Below are 20,787 nucleotides of genomic sequence, written 5' to 3' on the forward strand. Positions count from 1 at the left end.
ACTCGGTCATACATGTAAAAACATCCATTCTTTTTCCCGTATAGGTTTTTACAGACAATTGAGTAAATTTTCCTGTGCTGTGCACAGCAGGTTCTCATTAATCATCTGTTTTACACAGTAGTGTTTATGTGTGAATCCCACTCTCCCAATTTTTGTCTCCCCCCAGTAGTTTCCCCCATGGTAACCATAAGATTGATTTTGAAATCTGTGGTTTGTTTCTGTTTTTTAAATAAGTTATTTTGCATAATTTTCATTAGAGTCCACATATAAGTGATACCACATAGTGTTTTTCTTTCTCTGTCTGACTTACTTTACTTAGTATGGTAAACTCTGGGTCCATCCATGTTGCTTAAGTGGCATTATTCCATTCTTTTTCATGCCTCAGTAATATTCCACTGTGTATATGTATCACATATGTTCTTATATTTATTAATTAGGATACTGCTTACAGAGATAACTTTGTCTTTTCTACTATCTATTTTTTCTTTTAAAATTCCTCATACGAATGTGGATTCTTATTTCTTTCATCTCATTAGTATCATAGATTCTCTTAAAGCCTAATTGTCTCAGAATTGAAAAGTGGCAGGCTCTTCAAACTGGTTTCTGTTTCTTTTTTTCTTTTTTTGTCTTTTTGCTATTTCTTGGGCCGCTCCCGCGGCATATGGAGGTTCCCAGGCTAGGGGTCGAATCAGAGCTGTAGCCACCGACCTATGTCAGAGCCACAGCAACGCGGGATCTGAGCCGTGTCTGCAACCTACACCACAGCTCATAGTAACCCTGGATCGTTAACGCACTGAGCAAGGGCAGGGACCGAACCCGCAACCTCATGGTTCCTAGTCAGATTCGTTAACCACTGTGCCACAACGGGAACTCTGTGTTTCTTTTTTGTGTGTCCCTGTGGTTCTTGGAGAATTTTTTCTCTATTGAAGTATTGCTGATTTATAATAATATATTAGTTTCAGGTGTACAGCAGAGTGATTCATTATTATTGCAGATTAAACCCCATTATAGGCCATTATAAGGTAATGGCTATAATATCTGTGTTGTAGAGTATATCTTTTTTACCTATCGATTTTGTACATAATAGTTTATATCTGTTAGTCTTGCACTCCTAATTTGTCTCTTCTCCCTTCCCTTTCCCTTTTGGAAACCACCAGTTTGTTTTCTGTATTTGTGAGTCTGTTTCTTTTTGGAATAATTAATAATGCTAATTTTTAGATTCCACATAAGTGACTCTTATGTGGAGTGTGTGTCTTTTTCTGTCTGACTTAGTTCACTAGGCATAATGTAATCTAGAGCCATCCCCATGGCTTCAAGGGGCAGTATGTCATTCCTTTTAATGGCTGAGTAGTATTCCATTGTGTATATGTATATATACGACATCTTCTTAATCCAACCATCTGTTGATGGGCACTTGGGTTGCTACCATGTCTTGGCTATGGTACATAGTGCTCCTATGAACACTGAGGTGCATTTTTTGGAACTAGTGTTTTTGTTTTTTTCAGGGTGTCTATCTGGGAGTGGAATTGCTGGATCGTGTGGTAGTTATATTTTTAATTTTTTGGATGCATCTCCTTACTGCTTTCCACAGTGGTTGCACCAGTTTACATTCCCATCAACAGCATGCAAGTGTTCCCTTCCCCCCAACTCCTCCTCAACATTTGTTATTTGTAAACAACAAATGTTGTTATTTGATGATAGACATTCTGACAGATGTAATGTGATATCTCATTGTTGGTTTGATTTGCACTTATCTAATAATTGAGCATCTTTTTATGTGCCTGTTAGCCAATTGTATGTCTTTGTAAACATTTCTCTTCAGGTCTTCTATTCATATTAAGATTGAGTTTTTTTTTTTTTTTGTTTCTTTGTTTGTTTTTGTTAGGGAATTGTACCTGAACTCTGTGGATATTTTGTATGTTAACTCCTTGTTGGTCACTTATTTGCAAAACTTTTCTTCCTTTCTGTAGGGTATCTTTTTGTTTTGTCCGTGGTTTCCTTTTCTGTGCAAAAGCTTTTAAGATAAATTAGGTCCCCCCTTTTAATTTTTGTTTTTATTTCTTTTCCCATAGGGAGTGATCCAAAAAATATTGCTATGATTTATCTCAAAGAGTGTTTTTCCTATGTTCTCTTTTGGAGTTTTGTGGTTTTGTTGTTACATTTAGATCTTTAAGCCATTTTGAGTTTATTGTTGTATGTGGTGTGATTAAATGTTCTAGTTTCCTTGTTTTATATGTGGCTGTCCAGTTTTCCCAGAACGACGTGCTGCAGAGACTGTCTTTTGTGCATTGTATAGTCCTGTCCCCTTTGTTGGAGATTAATTGACCATAGGTGAGTGGGTTTATTTCTGGGCCATTCTGTTCCATGGATGTATGTGTCTGCTTTTGTACCAGTACCATGCTGCTTTGATGACTGTAGCTTTGTAGTAAAATCTCAGGTCTGGGAGGGTTGTACTTATGGCTGTGTTCTTTTTTCTCGAAATTGCTTTGGCAGTTGTATTTCCATTTATCTTGAGTGTATGTAATTCTTTTGCCAGGTAACAGGAAATGAATGATGATGGAAAAACTCAATGCAACTTCTGGAGGCTACTTTGTCCTACTAGGTTTTTCCAATTGGCCTCGTGTGGAAGTAGTACTCTTTGTGGTTGTCTTGATGTTTTACTTAATGACATTGACAGGCAACCTGTTCATCATTACCGTATCATACCTGGACTCCCATCTGCACACTCTCATGTACTTCTTCCTCTCAAACCTGTCTTTTCTGGATCTCTGCTACTCTACCAGCTTCATCCCCCAGTTGCTGGTCAACCTCTGGGGCCCAGGAAAAGCCATGTCTTATGTAGGTTGCATGACTCAACTTTACTTTTCCCTTGCACTGGGATCCACAGGATGTGAGCTGCTGGTGGTGATGTCCTATGACCGTTATGCAGCTGTATGTAGACCTTTGCGTTACACTGTCCTCATGCACCCTCGTTTCTGCCATCTGTTGGCTGTGGCTTCTTGGGTAAGTGGCGTCACCAACTCGGCACTTCATTCCTCATTTACCTCCTGGGTACCCCTGTGTGGACATGGCCAAGTGGACCATTTCTTCTGTGAAGTTCCAGCACTGCTGCAACTGTCTTGTGTTGATACAAGACAGCTAATGAGCTGGCCCTCATGGTCAGGAGCTCCGTTTTTGTTGTCATACCTCTCATCCTCATTCTCAGCTCCTATGGTGCGATTGCCCGTGCTGTGCTGAGGATGCGGTCAACAGCTGGACTTCAGAAAGTCTTTGGGACATGTGGAGCCCATCTTGTGGTTGTATCTCTGTTTTTCACTCCAGCCATGTGCATATACCTTCAGCCCCCATCAGGAAGTTCTCAAGATGGAGGCAAGTTCACTGCCCTCCTTTATACTGTTGTCACACCCAGCCTCAACCCTCTAATCTACACCTTGAGAAACAAAGATGTAAGAAAGGCAGCAAAAAGATTATTGGGGTGAGAGTGAGCCTGTATACTTTGACATTAAGAGCATAATGGAGCATCTCTTCACCAGTGCCTCATCTGCCCATCCATGTGTCAGCCACTTTTTCATTCACTCACTTTCTCAGCACTTATGGACTCTCACAAGGTCACAGAGTTTGTGGCAGCCAATATGAATTAAACACAGACTCCCCAAATACAAGTCACTCTCTAGCAGAGAAAAAAATCATGTACAATCAAGATCAAATTCAGTGTTAATTTTTTTTCCAGTGGCACAGACCTAATAAAACAGAAGTATCTTTTTCTTAATTGAAAATGAGACATGGAACTGTGTTACGTTATGTTATGTTATGTTATGTTATGTTATGTTATGTTATGTTATGTTATGTTATTTTTTGTCTTTTTGTCTTTGTAGGGCTGCACCTGTGGCATATGGAGTTTCCCAGGCTAAGGGTCTAATCGTAGCTGTTGCTGCTAGCTATGCCAGAGCCACCGCAATGCGTCTGTGACCTACACCACAGCTCACGGCAATGCCAGATCCTTAACCCACTGAGTGAGGCCAGAGATCGGACCTCATGGTTCCCAGTTGTATTTGTTTCTGCTGTGCCACGACGGGAACGCCAAGGGAGGAGTTGTTTTAAATATTGATAAAACAGGAAGTGTAGTTCTTATGGAGAGATGATCTTATTAATTTTTTTTTTTTGGTCTTTTTGCCATTTCTTGGGCTGCTCCCGCGGCGTATGGAGGTTCCCAGGCTAGGGGTCGAATCGGAGCTGTAGCCACTGGCCTTCGCCAGAGCCACAGCAACAAGGGATCTGAGCCACGTCTGCGACCTACACCACACCTCATGGCAACGCCGGATCGTTAACCCACTGAGCAAGGGCAGGGACCGAACTCGCAACCTCATGTTTCCTAGTCGGATTCGTTAACCACTGCGCCACGACGGGAACGCCCGATCTTATCAATTTTAAATAACCTATAATATGCCTTTTAATTTCTTGCTTTTTAGGCAGAATTCATCATAAAATTTATCCTCATTGATTTGATTAAAAATACAGTGAAATGTCTTCAATCCTTTCTCCAACACTTAGTCTTTTGTTGGATAATAGTTACGATTGAAAGGAATTTTGGCATGTATCTTTACTATGCCATCAATAGTAAGAAAACAAGTTTTGGAAGTTCCTGTTTTGGTGCAGCAAAAATGAATCTGACTGGGAACCATGAGGTTGTGGGTTCAATCCCTGGCCTTGCTCAGTGGGGTAAGGATCTGGCTTTGCTGTGGGCTGTGGTGTAGGTCGCAGACATGGCTGGGATCCTGTGTTGCTGTGGCTGTGGTGTAGGCTGGCAGCTATAGCTCCGATTGAACCCCTAGCCTGGGAACCTCCATGTGCTGTGGGTGTGGACCTAAAAAACAAACAAGTACAAAGAAAGAAAGAAAAAAAAACGGAGGCAACCGAGTACTAGGGTCTGAAAGTGACGATAAATCTGATGGGTATTTGAAAGAATTAGTGAAAATATATTGGAAAATGTTGTGATAAAAGCTATATGAAAATGTAGTGTTTTTCCTTCTTAAGGAAATTGGTCTAATTTGAACAGTTCTGATTAGTAAGTTCATTATGAAGATCAAGGCATATGTTTTCCAAAGAAATGAATGTATTTTTATTACAGTAATAGTTTTGTGACCCTTGTTATTGATACCTTCTCTATCTGAAAGAAGTGTCCTATGTATGTAACATTTTAAAACTGGAAACCATATGGAGCTCACGTGGAATAAGGTTAAAGGACAATTCAACATAAAATAAACACCTGAGTTTTGTGTGGTGATCGTGTTGTCCGTTGTGGTTTTGAGGCCTTTAACCTTTTCATATGATTGATTCAAATCCTATTTCCTAAATTTTTAAAATGAAAACCACATTTTCAGACTTCCCCTCAGTTCCTTGTTTGGTTTGCAGTCACACTGATTCTGATGTCTCTGCCTTTGTGTATCTGTGATTCTCTATATCCAGCTCGACATAAACGGTAATATGGGCTATGTGCCTTTGTCCTTAACCTACTGTCCAAGAAATGAAGAACCGAGACTGTGTATATAAAAGAATTTTTAGTAAGTAATTGGGGCCACATAGAGTGAACCATCACAGAGCGAAATAAAACTTTTAAAAGCAAAAATCATAGTTTAATACAAAAGAAAAGCTGACTCACAAGCATAGAGAACAGACTTGTGGTTGCCAAGGTAGGGGGAGTGGGAGATGGAGAGGGAATTTGGGGCTAGTAAGATGCAAACTACTGCATTTAGAAGGGATAAGCAATGCGATCCTACTGTGTAGCACAGGGGACTATATCCAATCTCTTGGGGTAGAACATGAGGGAAGATAATATGAGAAAAAGTGTGTGTGTATGTGTGTGTGTATATATGTGTGTGTGTGTGTGTGTGTGTGTGTGTGTGTGTGTGTGTGTGTGTGTGTGTATGAACCAGGTTACATTGGTGTACAGCAGAAATTGGCACAACATTGTGAATAAACTGTACTTTAATTAAAAAAGGGATAGGAGTTCCTGTCATGGTGCAGCAGAGACATGAGGTTGTCAGTTTGATCCCTGGCCTTGGTCAGTGGGTCAAGGATCCGGCATTGCTGTGAGCTGTGGTGTCGATTGCAGACATGGCTCGGGACTGACGTTGCTATGGCTGTCTCGTAGGCTGGTGGCTACAGCTCTGATTTGACTCCTAGCCTGGGAACCTCCATATGCCATGGATGCAGCCCTAAAAGCCAAACAAAAGGGGGGAATTAAAAAAAAACTCCCCCCATGTAGTTTAGTTCTTTGAACCACCTTGTGCTCATGGACGTTCCAACACTTCCTGTAATACACGAGTCTCTGACTATCTAACTTTAAAAAAAGTTGAAATTTCGCATCTGTTTTCTTTCTTTTCTGCTTGAAAACATAAATTTAAAAAATTTGTATAGACTATCTTTCTTGGAATGCTATAATTATAGCCTATATGATATCGAATCCTAGCCATATTACCATGATATTCGAATTAATTTGTAATCCAAAACAAAGGTCAGCTACCAAAATTCCCCCAAAGAGTAACACATACATTATTGCGTTTATTATTTTGAACTTTTCAAACTACTAATGTGAATCTTATGCAGTTGTATCACAAACCACAATGAAATATTACCTCGTACCTCTTGGAATGGCTATCATCAAAAATAACGCAAATAATAAATGTTAGCAAGGATATAGAGAAAAGGGAACCCTCCTACACTATTGGTAGGAATGTAAATTAGAATTCTGTATTATCCTATGACCCAGTGATTCCATTCCTGAGTATAATCCCCCCAAACCCCACTAATTTAAAAAGATACATGTACCATAGCGTTCATAGTAGCATTATTTATAATTGCCAAAATATGGAAACAATCTAAGCATTCATCAACAGAAAAACGGATCAGGAACACATGGAATGAATATATATATACACACAGACACATATGTACACAATGGAATACTACATGGCCATAAAAAGTAATCAGATTTTGCCATTTGTAGCAACATGGATGGACTTGGAGGGTATTATACTAAGTGAAATAAGTCAGGCAAAGAAAGACAAATACTATATGATATTGCTTATTTGTGGAATCTAAAAAATACAGCAAATTAATGAATGTAACAAAAAAATAAGCAGATTCACAGATAGAACAAGCTAGTGGTTACTAGTGGGGAGAGGAAAGAGGAGAGTGGCAACGTGGTGGTAGGAGATTAAGAGGTAGAAACAATTGTGTATAAAATAAGCTACAAGTATATGCTGTACAACACATAGAATATAACCAATATTTCATAATAACCATAAATGGAGTATAACCATTAAAATTGTGAATCACTGCATTTTGTATACTTACAATTTATGTAATTTGAACCTAACTATACTTCAAAAAAAATGAGAGAGAGAAAATAAATAGCCTAACTTTGGGTTTTCAACAACAACAACAACAAGAACAACAACAAAAACTGAAGGAAAGAAGACACACGACTTGCTTAAGTTTAACTGACTTTTATGTGACAAAATCGGGGTAATGACAATAGATTTTTTATTTTTTATTTATTATTTATTTTTTTATTTTATGCTTTTTAGAGCCCCACCTGCAGCATATGGAGGTTCCCAGGTTAGGGGGTCTAATCGGAGCTACATCTGTTGGTCTACACCACAGCCACAGCAATGCCAGATCCGAACCACATCTGCGACCTACACCACAGGTCACAGCAATGCCGGATCCTTCACCTGCTGAGCAAGGCCAGGGATCGAACCCACTACCTCATGGTTCCTAGAGGGATTCGTTTCCACTAGGCCACGACAAGAACTCCACAATAGATTTTTTTGTAGTCTGAGACCCTTTGTCATGGCCAACAATGCCCAGGGTAAACTAGAAGGTCCGAAATCCTAGCATTGCCAAACCTAAACCTAAAACCAAGAATTGGCAAATTGACAATCACCCAGCGCACATGAATCTGAGTCACAGACAACTTTACTGAAGAACTGAGCAGCCTTTTCTCAGCTAAGAATGGAGGCTAAATGCAGTGAAGGACCAGCTTCTTCTTTATCCCAGTAAAATTTTCCTTCCCTTCCAGACAGCTCTTGTCTCCCAGTTTTTGTCCACTTCCTCTCATGCCTATTCCTGTGCAGCATATTCTCTGAACACATGCTCAGTTATCTCTTCTGCGTATGTCTCAGCAGTGCAGGATGATTGGCACAAGCATGCCATCAACAATTACAGAAACCAGCACGGCTTCCACCCCAGATACACTCGTTTTCTTTTCTTTTGTTGGTCTCAGCTTCGCATATTATATCTCTATTTTACAAATGTGGGGCTAGAAGGGCACTGGTTATCATATGTCATGACAGCTTCAAGTGATTTCAAGCATAATAAACTTTCAAATTTAAGTCCATCATATTCCAATAACAATTCAACCACTAAGATAATAAAAATTATGGCAAAAATAATGGTATAGAGACTTAGTATATTGCACCACCAGATTTCACATTGTTAATTTTTACCAGGGATTTTATTATCTTCTGTTTATAATAATATAATATGAATGTACATTTAAATATTTTTTCCTGAAATATTACAGAGTATAATGCGACCTATTCCTCAATGTTCCTGAGAGTATTTCCCAAAGACAAGATTGAGGAAGTTCCCTTGTGGTGCAGTGGATTAAGGATCCGGTGGTGTCACTGCATCGACTGGGACACTGCTGTGGCATAGGTTTGTTTCCTGGCCTAGGAATATCCACATGCCATGGGTGTGGCAAAAAATAAATAAATAAAAGATCGAATCAAGGATCACATTGATTAACTTTATAGCTGTCTCTTAGTGTGCTTTAGTGGAAACTCTTTCTCACTCCTCTCATCTCCCCCCTCTTCCACCCCTACCCCACTCCTGCCCTAGTGGCCTCTGGGACTCTTCCAAGTCATTGGAATTCTGAATATCACCTCTTGAGTAGACATTGGATTTATGGTAGCTGTAAGACATTTGTTGAACCAGAATTCTCATTTGCATTTACTTTATTTTGTTTTACTTTATTTTATTTAGTTTATTTTTTGCTTTTTAGGGCCACACCTGTGGCATATGGAAGTTTCTAGGCTAGGGGTCGAATTGGAGCTGTAGCTGCCGGCCTATACCACAGCCACAGCAACCTGGGATCCGAGCTGCGTGTGTGATCTACACCATAGCTCATGGTGCAATGCCGGATCCTTAACCCACTGAGCAAGGCCAGGGATCGAACCTGCGTCCTCATGGATACTAGTTGGGTTCATTACCACTGTGCCACCATGGGGACTCCTGATTTGCATGTATTTTGTTTTAATCCTATCCCTTAGAGCAGGATGCACTTGTTGCATAGGAGTTATACTCTGCAGGTCTGAGAACACCTCTAATGTGAAGGAAATCATAGGTAAGGTTTTGTTTGTTTGTTTCTGGCATGTGGAAATTCCAGGGCCTGGAATCGAACCTGTGCCATAGCAGCAACCCAAGCCGCTGCAGTGATAATGCAGAATCCTTAACCTGCTGTGTCACAAAATAACTAGTGAAGCCTTTTTGATTTCTCCCTTAAAGACACTCCTAAATACATGTCTACATTTTTAGGATCTTTTAGAACAAAAGTGAAAATATTTTGCTGTCTTCCTTTTGTTCTTCAGGAAAGATTTGCTTGGTTGGGAAAAGAAGAAAAGCTTTTGACCAACTTCTTTGAGAAAGCACTCTTGAGATTGCTCATGCTTTACATCAAGGATAGAGTACATGCTAAACTTCACATGTAATATGTACTTCCTTCAACAGAGCTTCTTAATGGTTCCTGACAGTATTCTTCATGCTGGAATATACTGGACATACATGCTGCGGAAACGTGAGGTAGTTTAGTAAAAAGGACATGTTTCTGTGACTTTCCCCCTACCACTACACTCAATATTCTTTATGCTTAAATGTTTGTGTGTATTTCCTTCAGGAAGCCCCGATATTTCAGAGTCTGGAAAGCCCAGTTCTGAAATGAGTTGTCTTTACAGACGTAAAAGATAAAGAAGTAATCTGAAGAGCTCTCAACAGTCTCATCGCTAAGCTTTTGACACAAATCTTCCTGGATTTTGCCCTCCAAACTGAAAATTATCACATTCCTCTGTGTTTAAGACTAAGTAAGACAAAGGGTGTCTTTATTATTTCTTTTTTATTAAAGTGCAGTTGATTTACACTGTTGTGCCAATTTCTGCTTAGAGCAAAGTGATCAAGGATATCGTTACTCAAAATGATCAGAGGCATTATCTAACATCACAGAATTTTTTACTCTCATTGGCCTGTGTGTGTGTGAAATTAAAAAAAAATTTTGGGGGGGCTATCAGGCCAAAATTCAGGCCAAAATTTTAAATTATTTAAACAGCTAAATTTTAAAATTATTTAGAATATTTTCCAAATGAGATAAACCAAAGTCTGTTTGTCTCAAGAACTGGATCAAGCATCCTATGATCTGCTTTTTTTTTTTTAAATCAAACATTAGATATGATTTCAAATTGTTTCTTGTTCAGGATAACATGCAACTCTTCATCCAGTGGTTTGCTTAGATTTTGATCATACCCGAACCCATGCCAGAGAAGTCTAAATGGTTCTTGTTTTTCTTAGCTGCTAGTTTCTTCGCTATACAACCATTATGTTGATTTCTCATCCTATTAATTTAACAGCAAGTAACCATAAACTCTTTAATTTGCTCTAAAAGTGTAACTAATTTTGTGACAAAAGTTTGTTAGATATGAACCCTAGAGCTCAGTTCAGTACTTTGAATTTGTCATGATACAGATTGTGAGCATCAAAGAGATACTCAATTGCTTAAAGTAAGCAAGTTGCCTTCCCTTCTAGAAATACAAATTGCTTCTTCTTGTAAAAGATTCTTGAAGCATTTCAAAAGGCATTCCGGGCTATTTCCATTATGCACAAAATGTTTCCAGGTTGTGGTTCATGATTCTCTCAGAAGGTTCATGCTTATAATATTTAAAAGGGATGTTAAGAAACTTAGGCACACATTTTGTCCATTTTAATATTCAACAATAGATCCTTTAGGTAAAAATACAAACCCTGTACACTTGTTAGTTAAACAAGAGTCACAGTGTGCTTCTAAAGAAGCAATAGGATCTACGTAAGTTGAGGTTGATTGTCTTCTGAGACTCACGGTTGGTCTGAGGTGTAGAGTGCCTCACTCGGAATGCACACTGGCACCGTGCTGCCCACTTGGATGTGACCAGTCTTGCCGAGAGTGATGAAATTGTTCTTAGGTGGCACTGTCATAGGAAATCCATTGGTGAATGGTTACCATGCTGTCTTATGATTATTAACTTTAACTAATTAGTTTGTATTGTAATATATAGTACTTTTTAAATACTGTTTGACATAGTTACTATTTCAGTATGTATTAACCAGTGTAGACTATTTGTAGTATATTTCCACGGATTGGCCTAACTGGTGTATACTAGCCAAGTATCACCCTTGTCTAACACCATTAGAAAGAGCATTAGAAATATGACATATTTTGCAAGAAGAATAACATGATCTGAGGAAAAATGAGATGAGAATGATTTGTCAGAGAAACTCCTATGTACCTACTCACTTGTCAAATAATGTCATTCGATGTCTGCGAACTATCACTTGGAAGTGAAAACGCTCCTCACCAGGTTGCCCCAGGCACCCTTTACATCCTTATTCCTCAGAGTGTAGATGAAAGGGTTGAGTGTAGGAGTCACCACTCCATAGAAGAGAGCCATGAACTTGGGCTGGTCTGTAGAGATGGAGGAGGGGGGCTGAAGGTACATGCTAATGGCTGGGCCATAAAAGAAGAAAACTACAATGAGATGGGAGGAACATGTGCCAAAGGCTTTTTTTCTTCCCTCCGAAGATTTAATCTTAAATACAGCATGTCCAATAGAAGCATAGGAAGCAAGAATGAAGCATAGTGGCACAGCTAACATGAAAATGCAAACCACAGAGAGCGTGAGCTCATTGGAGCCCTTCTCACCACAGGCGGCCTTTATCAGAACAGGAATCTCACATACCAAGTGATCCAGTGTGTTGCGACCACAGAGTGGTAAGTGTAATGTGACAGTGGCCTCTGAGACAGCGTAGGTCATTCCACCCAGCCACACAGTGGCCACCAGTAGGATACAGGTGCACCGATTCATGATGAGGGTGTAGTGCAGCGGCTTGCAGATGGCCACGTAGCGATCGAAAGACATAAGAGCCAAAAGCAGACATTCTGTGCCTCCCATTATGTGGAAGAAATAAAGCTGAACGGCACAGCGCAGATAGCTGATTGTCTTCTTCGATCGTCCCAGGTGAAACAGCATCTGAGGGACAATGCTTGTGGTGTAGCACATGTCCAGAAAGGAGAGGTTGGTGAGGAAGAAATACATGGGGCTGTGCAGACGGGAGTCTAAGGTGGACACCAGAATGATGGCTATGTTTCCCATCATGGCCATGGGGTATGTTAGAAGCAGAATAATGAACAGAGGACGCTCTAGCCAGGGACGATCCGCAAAGCCTAGTAGAATAAACTCTTCTGGATGGCTTTTGTTAATTCGTTCCATTATCTGCAGTTTGCTTCCCCTGTATCGGAGCAGTGGCAGGAAGTGTAGAAAGATTTTGAGAAATGACAAACACAATTGTATATATTGGGAGTATATGCACACAATTAAGCATCCATGCATAGAAGATTGGGTGCAGTCACTTGGGTGGGTGGGGGAGGATAATTAAAAGATGTGACACCAGGGGACTTAATTTCTCCTCATGACCCTACAGCATAAAGACAGCTACCTTAAGCAAGTAACCGAACCTTTCTGAAATGGAATCTAGTACTCTGTGTGATAAAGATGACAATAAGCATGTCCTTGGGCTCTGGTAAGGATTGAATGCCAAGCAGAAGTGACTGTGTTTCAGATGCTCCAAAGTAATGCTTTTATACTTTGATTTGCAGAAATATCAGCTAAGGAGGCAGTTAAAATGAAGTTTATTGGTTCCTACCTTCAGGTGCCCGATGAAGTAGATGTGGCTGGGTCTTAGGAATCAGATAGGTCTTTTTTTGAATCCCTGCTGCAAGGCCTTACTGAAATATTAAGAAGTATGAAAACGTGCAGTTAGCTCTAGCACAAGGAGGAGGTGGAGAAAACCTAGCCCTTAGGCATCATCAAGATAGGCTTGTCCAGATGCAAGTATATTATTGTAGTCGAATAATTACATCATCCCATGGGGACTAAGAAGGCTTTTAATATTTAAATCCGTCTTGGTCATTTAGAATTGAGCAAGAAACTTAAACACTTTGATGACAGCTGGCTGAAGTATAAACTGAGAGAATTTAGCTATAAACATGTTTCCCCCAACTCAAACATTTGTTGTTGGATATCCGTTTTCTTGCATAACTACTTCGTTCAAACCACGCAGTTGATTTTTCATGTCAAATTTTATTATCTATCTTGTAGCAGTTTTTCTTTATCGGGGGACTTATGTTATTTTTATGTAAGACCTTGGTCTTTTTATCAATGCTTTACTTAATTGTATGTAGCTACAAATACAACATTTATGTCCAGGGAACTGGTATAGGAGGAAAGTATTTCTGTTGAGGACCAGAGACTTAAAAGTTTAGGGGCAACATGTGGGCTTACAAGGCACAATTTTCACATACTCTGTTTCTCTAAGTTCTCAAATCCATCGTGTGAGGTGTCACACAAAGCTCCTCAGGGCTAAGATATCACTATGGCTCTTAATTCCAAAATAACCCCAGGTCTGTTGTGTACAAAGCATCCATGCATAGAAGATTGGGTGCAGTCACTTGGGTGGGTGGGGGAGGATAATTAAGAGATGTGACACCAGGGGACTTAATTTCTCCTCATGACCCTACAGCATAAAGACAGCTACCTTAAGCAAGTAACCGAACCTTTCTGAAATGGAATCTACTACTCTGTGTGATAAAGATGACAATAATTCCAACTAATCCTTAATGGGCCTTTATGCCAAACACTAAAGTAAGCATTTACACCCACAAATCATTTAGTACTTATCCCCAAACCTTATGACAAAGGAAATTTTAGTATCCGTATTTTAAGATATTGTTAATCATTCATCACTATTGTCTGCTAATAACTATGGGAGCTTCTAAAGATCAAAAAGTTATCAATTCCTTAAATGAGTTATTGAGATTGTGAAACTATAAATTCAGATTGCAAGGTTCCATAGATTATATGTAAGCTCTTTAATTCTGTGCTAGATCTCTGATCTTTTCTATGTCATTCTCATGATATTTCATTACTTTTAATTCTTGTATACCATGACTTCTTTATCCAATTTTTAATCTGCTTTTTTTCCAATTTTTGATGTACCAGTGACTTCACATCCTTATTTAACTGCATAGGGATTTGTTTATCTGGAATTTTTTATTTCTTTTGGCTGTGCCCAAGGTACATGGAAGTTCTCACCCATCTATTTTTTTTTTTTTTGTCTTTTTTTTGTCTTTTTTTTTTTTTTTTTTTTTGTTATTGTTGTTGTTGCTATTTCTTGGGCCGCTTCCACGGCATATGGGCATATGGAGGTTCCCAGGCTAGGGGTTGAATCGGAGCTGTAGCCACCGGCCTACACCAGAGCCACAGCAACGCGGGATCCGAGCCGCATCTGCAACCTACACCACAGCTCACAGCAACGCCGGATCGTTAACCCACTGAGCAAGGGCAGGGACCGAACCTGCAACCTCATGATTCCTAGTCGGATTCGTTAACCACTGTGCCACGACGGGAACTCCTCACCCATCTATTGACTTAAGCCACAGCAGTGGTGACGCCAGATCCTTAACTGATAGGCCACCAGGGAATTCCTATCTGTGATCTTTTAAAGTTTTGTCTCTCCACTATTGTATCTTTTTATACATCATTTTCATCACACAGTATTTTATTTATATTTACAGTTATTTTTAATGTATGTTTAGGAAAATGTTATAGAATAAGTGAGATTTTTATCTGACTTTAAAACATCTAGATAAAACATGGACAAATTAATCCACCAAATTTTTATTGCGTATTTAAATAGCTCACATAATTGAATGAAGGGTATACATTTCATTCAGTTATTTAATATCTTTCAGATATAGTGTTTACTAAAATTTACATGCTTTTAAGACAGTTTTAGATGATAGACTGAGAGAATCTGATTACAAAGAAAAAAAATATAGTTGCTTTCTATGGGCACCAAACTAGTTATTTCCAAAGTTTAGAGGAGGCTTCCAGAAATGAAATGCTCTGATTTCCCTATGTATATTTAGTACTATCATATACATACATTTCAACCTTCCCTAAGAATGGGTAGTTTTTAAATCAAATGTCATTTTACTTACCTTATGTTGATAAAAATAATTTAAGAAAAGGAATTATGAAGGAACACACTTGAATTTTTCAAACTTTCAGAGAATGACAGAGAACCCTATAGTACACAGATGACTATTTAAGCATGATCTTTGGAACGAAAAAAGCCCATATTAGGAAGACAATAGTAGATAATATTGAGAGTGCTTTGCGAATGTGCAATTTATTATAATCCTGAGACTCTTGGGCATTATTTTCAAACAGCCCATTTACGCTTATCCCAGATGAGTTAGCAAAATTCCTTGGGACTGGGTTCTCCATGGAAATGCTTCTTATGTACAATTACCTACTGAATATAGGTTGGTAGCAAGTCTCCTCTATTGCTAGGTTTGTTTTAAAATAAGTTGATTTCCCCAAACACTGAAACTTAATTTTATTTTATTATTTTATTCATTTCCCCCATCCTTTTTCTTTTTTGCTTTTTAGGGCCCCACCTGCAGCATATGGAAGTTCCCAGGCTGTATAGCTGCTGGCCTATGCCACAGCCACAGCAATGCCAGATCCTAGCTGTGTCTGTGACCTATAACACAACTCATGGTAATGCTGGATCCTTAACCCACTGAGTGAGGCCAGGGATTGAATCCACACCTTCATGGATCCTAGTCGGGTTTGTTAACTGCTGAGCCATGAAGGGAACTCCCTCACTTTTTCCCTTTTAAGTGTTTCATTTATTCTCATGATTTTTTAAATTGAAGCATGATGGACATACAATGACGCATTAATTTCAGGTATATAACATAATGATTTGACATTTGCATACATTGCAAAATGATCACAGTAAATATAGCTACCATTGGTCACTGTACAAAGTTACAATTTTTTTTCTTTGTGATAAGGTCTTTAAGATTTATTTTCTTTCTTTTTTTCATTTATAATGATTTGTATTTTTTCTATTAGGGCTGGTTTACAGTTTCTATCAATTTTCTACTGTACAGCAAGGTGACCCAGTTAAACATACATGTATCCATTCTTTTTTCTCACATTATCATGCTCCATCATAAGTGCCCAGACAGAGTTCCCAGCGCTATACAGCAGGATCCCATTGCTTATCCATTCCAAAGGCAATAGTTTGCATCTATTAACCCCAAATCCTAATCCATCCCACTCCCTCCCTCCCCTTTCATCTTGGCAACCACAAGTCTGTTCTCCATGTCCATGATTTTCTTTTTGTGGAAAGGTCCATTTGTGCCATATATTAGATTCCAGACATAAATGATATCATATGGTATTTGTCTTTGTCTTTCTGACTTACTTCACTCAGGATGAGACTCTCTAGTTCTATCCATGTTGCTGCAAATGGCCTCATTTTGTTCTTTTTATGGCTGAGTAGTAGTCCATTGTGTATCTATACCACATCTTCCTAATCCATTCATCTGTTGACGGACATTTAGGTTGTTTCCATGTCTTGGCTATTGTGAATAGTGCTCCAATGAACACGCGGGTGCATGTGTCTTTTTTTAAGGAAAGTTTTGTCTGGATATATGCCCAAGAGTGAGATTGCTGGGTCATATGGTAGTTTTATGTAGAGTTTTCTAAGGTACCTCCATAATGTTCTCCATAGTGGTTCTACCAGCTTACATTCCCACCAATAGTGCAGGAAGGTTCCCTTTTCTCCACACCCCGTCCAGCATTTGGTATTTGTGGACTTATTAATTGACTGTAGGTATCTGGGTTTATTTCTGGGTTCTCTATTTTGTTCCATTGGTCTGTATGTCTGTTGTGGTACCAGTATGACACCATCTTGATGACTGTGGCTTGTAATGTTGCCTGAAGTCTGGGAGAGCGACGCCTCCTGCTTGGTTTTCATTCCTCAGGATTGCTTGGGCAATTCTGGGTCTTCTGTGGTTCCATATAAATGTTTGGATTGTTTGTTCTAGTTCTGTGGAAATGTCATGGGTAATTTGATAAGGATTGCATTGAACCTGTAGATTGCTCTGGGTAGTATAGCCATTCTTACAATATTAATTTTTCCAACCCAGGAACATGGACTATCTTTCTATTTCTTTGACTCCTCTTTAATTGCCTTGATTAATGTTTTCTAGTTCTCAGCATATAAGTCTTTCACCTCCTAAGATTTACGTTTTTAGCAGTTTTGAAATTTGCAATGTAATATTGACACTATCACCATGATGTACATTACACCCTCATGACTTATTTTATATCCGGATATTATACTTTTTGTCCTCTCACCTCTCTTTTCCACCCTTCAACACTCCTCCCCTCTAGCAACAACCAGTCTTTTCTATTCTGTTCTTTGTTGTCTGTTAGTTTTGTTTTGTTTGTTCATTTGCTTTTTTTTAAGATTCCACATATTGGTTTATTTTTGCCTTTGTTATCATTGTCTTTGGAATCATATCCAAGGAACTATTGCCAAGAGTGATGTCCAGGAGCTTAATGCCTGTGTTTTCTCCTAGGACTTTTATGCGTTTTGGTCTTACATTGGAATGTTTAATTCATTTTGAATTAATTTGGTGTATGGTATCAGATAGTGGTCCAGTTTCATCCTTATGCATGTAGCTTTCAAATTTTTACCACACCATTTGTTGAAGAGCCTGTCTTTCTCCCATTCTTTTTGTTTTCTTTAACATAAATTAATCAGCCTTATGTGAGCAGGTTTGTTTCTGGGCTGTTTTGTTATATTGATGTATATGTCTGTTTTTATGCCAATACCATACTGTTTTGCTTACTACTGCATTGTAGTACAGTTTGAAATCATATAGCATGATATCTCTGGCTTTGTTCATCTTAAGATTTCTTTGGCTACTCCGGATCTTTTGTAGTTCCATACAAAGATTTAAAATTATTTATTCTAGTTCTGTGGAAAATGTCATTGGAATTTGATAGGGATTTCATTGAATATGTACATTTCTTTGGGTAATATGGACATTTAAATAAATTCTTTCAGTCCATGGGTGTGGTATATTTCCATTTATTTGTTTGAACTTCAGTACTCTATTTTTACTTTTTGTCTTTTTGCCTTTTCTAGGGCTGCTCCTGCAGCAGATGGAGGTTCCCAGGCTAGGGGTCTAATTGTAGCTGTAGCCGCTGGCCTATGCTACAGCCACAGCAATGCCAGATCCAAGCCGTGTCTGCAACCTACACCACAGGTCATGGCAACGCCAGATCCTTAACCCACTGAGCAAGGCAGGGGATCCAACCTACAACCTCATGGTTCCTAGTCAGATTCATTAACCACTGAGCCATGATGGGAACTCTGAACTTCAGTACTTTTTTCAGTGACCTGTGGTTTTCAGTGTATTAGTCTTTCACCTTCTCAGTTAAATTCATTTCTAGGTATTTTATTCTTTTTTTTTTTGTCTTTATTTTTGCCATTTCTTGGGCTGCTCCCATGGCACATGGAGGTTCCTAGGCTAGGGGTCGAATCAGAGCTGTAGCCGCTGGCCTACACCAGAGCCACAGCAATGCCAGATCCAAGCTGCGTCTGCAACCTACACCACAGCTCATGGCAATGCCGGATCCTTAACCCACTAAGCAAGGTCAGGGATTGAACCCGCAACCTCATGGTTCCTAGTCGGATTTGTTCTCCACTGAGACACGACGGGAACTCCCAGTATTTTATTCTTTTTAATGCAATTGTATATAGGGTTGTTTTCTTAATTTCTCTTTCTAGTAGTTGTGGGACAAAACTTTTAAATAGGATTCATTTAGACCAAAGCTAATTTGAGTAAATGGTTGTGGAGAATTTCATGTGAGTTTCCTGAATATCTTTTTTTTTAGGACTGCACCACAGCATATGGAAGTTCCCAAGCTAGGGGTCAAATTGGAGCTATTGCTGCTGGCCTACATTGCAGCCACAGCCACAGCAACATGGCATTTGATCTACGTCTGCGACTTACAGCACAGTTCAGAGCAACACCAGACCCCTGACCCAATGAGCGAGGCCAGGGATTGAACCCACAACCTTACGAATATCAGTCAAATTTATTTCTGCCACACTGCAATGGGAAGTCCTTGAAATCTTACTTTGTTCATTTGTAGAATATATCAAATAAGATGTAATATTTCTGGTCAAACAGAATAAATAAATGAACACCAAAATTAGTTGAAGAGAGAAGAAAAACCATAAGTGGTCTTTCTAGTGAGGTGGAATAAAATTAAATTAAAAATCCTTTAAAATATTTAATGATCTTCTAATATAAAGACTAACAGCCTCTCTTGCTCTCTCTCACCCTCTCTTTTTCTCTCTCTCTCTCAAACACACACGCACACACAACATTCCACATAATAGTAGTCTGATTTGAATACAAACACTAAGATTTAAAATTTACACACACAATCCATGAGTACATTATTTTGAGAAGCAAGTTCAAATGTACTGAATAACATGTACAAATAGATACATCTCCCTTTAAACAGCCTCTTTCCATGGCCCATAATCTCACTGTCCTTTCTGTAAAGGAAACCACTAGTATCACATGGGTGTGTATTGTTTCACTTTACAAGTGTGACAGGTATATTTCATTCTCTTTCCTCCCTCGCCCCAGATCCACTCTTTGTCCCACTATGCATGTTGTACTCTATGCTCTACTCAAGAGTCTGAACCAAAAGGAGTCCTTGATATATGGCTTCTGTTTGGCTTCAGCCAATGGGGGTCACCAGTTGAGGATTAGAGAAAGAGAGAACAGCTAGTTTGGTTTATTTTCCCTTGGCTCCCTCTCAGCTGGGACACATGAGGCAGCCTGTATTGCTCAAGCAAAAGTCATAGCTCTTGGAGATGGCTGTGTATTACGGTTTCTTTTTTTCTGGTTTCCAGTACCACTTCCCCACTTTGTTGCTTCAGGCCTTGGGTATGTGACAGACATCCACTGTGGCTAGTTCCAGGGTAGTGCATGTACAGTACACATATAGACGCCCCTTGTTGGTGTTCTAAATCCTTCTCACACCTTTGATCAATATTTCCTTTTTTTAGCTTCCCTCATTTTCCCAGGTGGAGCGTGCCATCTATTATAGCTGATATAACTCTCCATTTACAGACAGACCAATATCGTTCCATACTTCCGAACGTTCGAATCACCATTTCTCCCACCTAAAATATTCTTTCCCAGATTTCATCATGGCTAGTTGGTTCCTGTATTTCATTTTTGAGCTTAAAGATTCCTCTAAGAAGGAATACTCAATATAAATTTACTTCCCAGGCTCTCTATAGCATAATTTTCTAAGTTTCATCAAAAGATTATTTTCTGGGAGTTCTCATCATGGCTCAGTGGTTAATGAACCTGACTAGGATCCACAAGGATATAAATTAGATCTCTGGCCTTGCTCAGTGGGTTAAGGATCTGGCATTGCTGTGGCTGTGGTGTAGGCTGGCAGCTACAGCTCCTATTAGGCTCCTAGCCTGTGAACTTCCATATGCCACGAGTGTGGCCCTAAAAAG

The 20,787-nt window shown here is 39.2% G+C and overlaps 1 protein-coding gene and 1 long non-coding RNA gene across 3 annotated transcripts in view; one reads left to right on the forward strand and one right to left on the reverse strand.

Annotated features, from left to right (window-relative positions):
* Window positions 1-20,787, forward strand: part of LOC110257996 (uncharacterized) — an 819,260-nt gene that overhangs the window by 104,432 nt on the left and 694,041 nt on the right. The gene's annotated exons all lie outside the window — the stretch shown is intronic.
* LOC110259191 (olfactory receptor 2B11-like) lies at window positions 11,637-12,575 on the reverse strand. Its single transcript, XM_084967741.1, has one exon. It carries the CDS (start codon window positions 12,573-12,575, stop codon window positions 11,637-11,639), a length of 939 nt encoding a protein of 312 aa, XP_084823867.1.

Source organism: Sus scrofa, chromosome 7, assembly GCF_054392235.1.
Source record: "Sus scrofa isolate SSC_HxYL_T2T_F1_AM1 chromosome 7, Sscrofa_HxYL_maternal_Yorkshire_Landrace_v2.0, whole genome shotgun sequence".
NCBI lineage: Eukaryota > Metazoa > Chordata > Mammalia > Artiodactyla > Suidae > Sus > Sus scrofa.

What these genes read in the sequence shown, in the direction of transcription:
- LOC110259191 (XM_084967741.1), bottom strand. Translation starts at nt 12,575, where the DNA reads ATGGAACGAATTAACAAAAGCCATCCAGAAGAGTTTATTCTACTAGGC.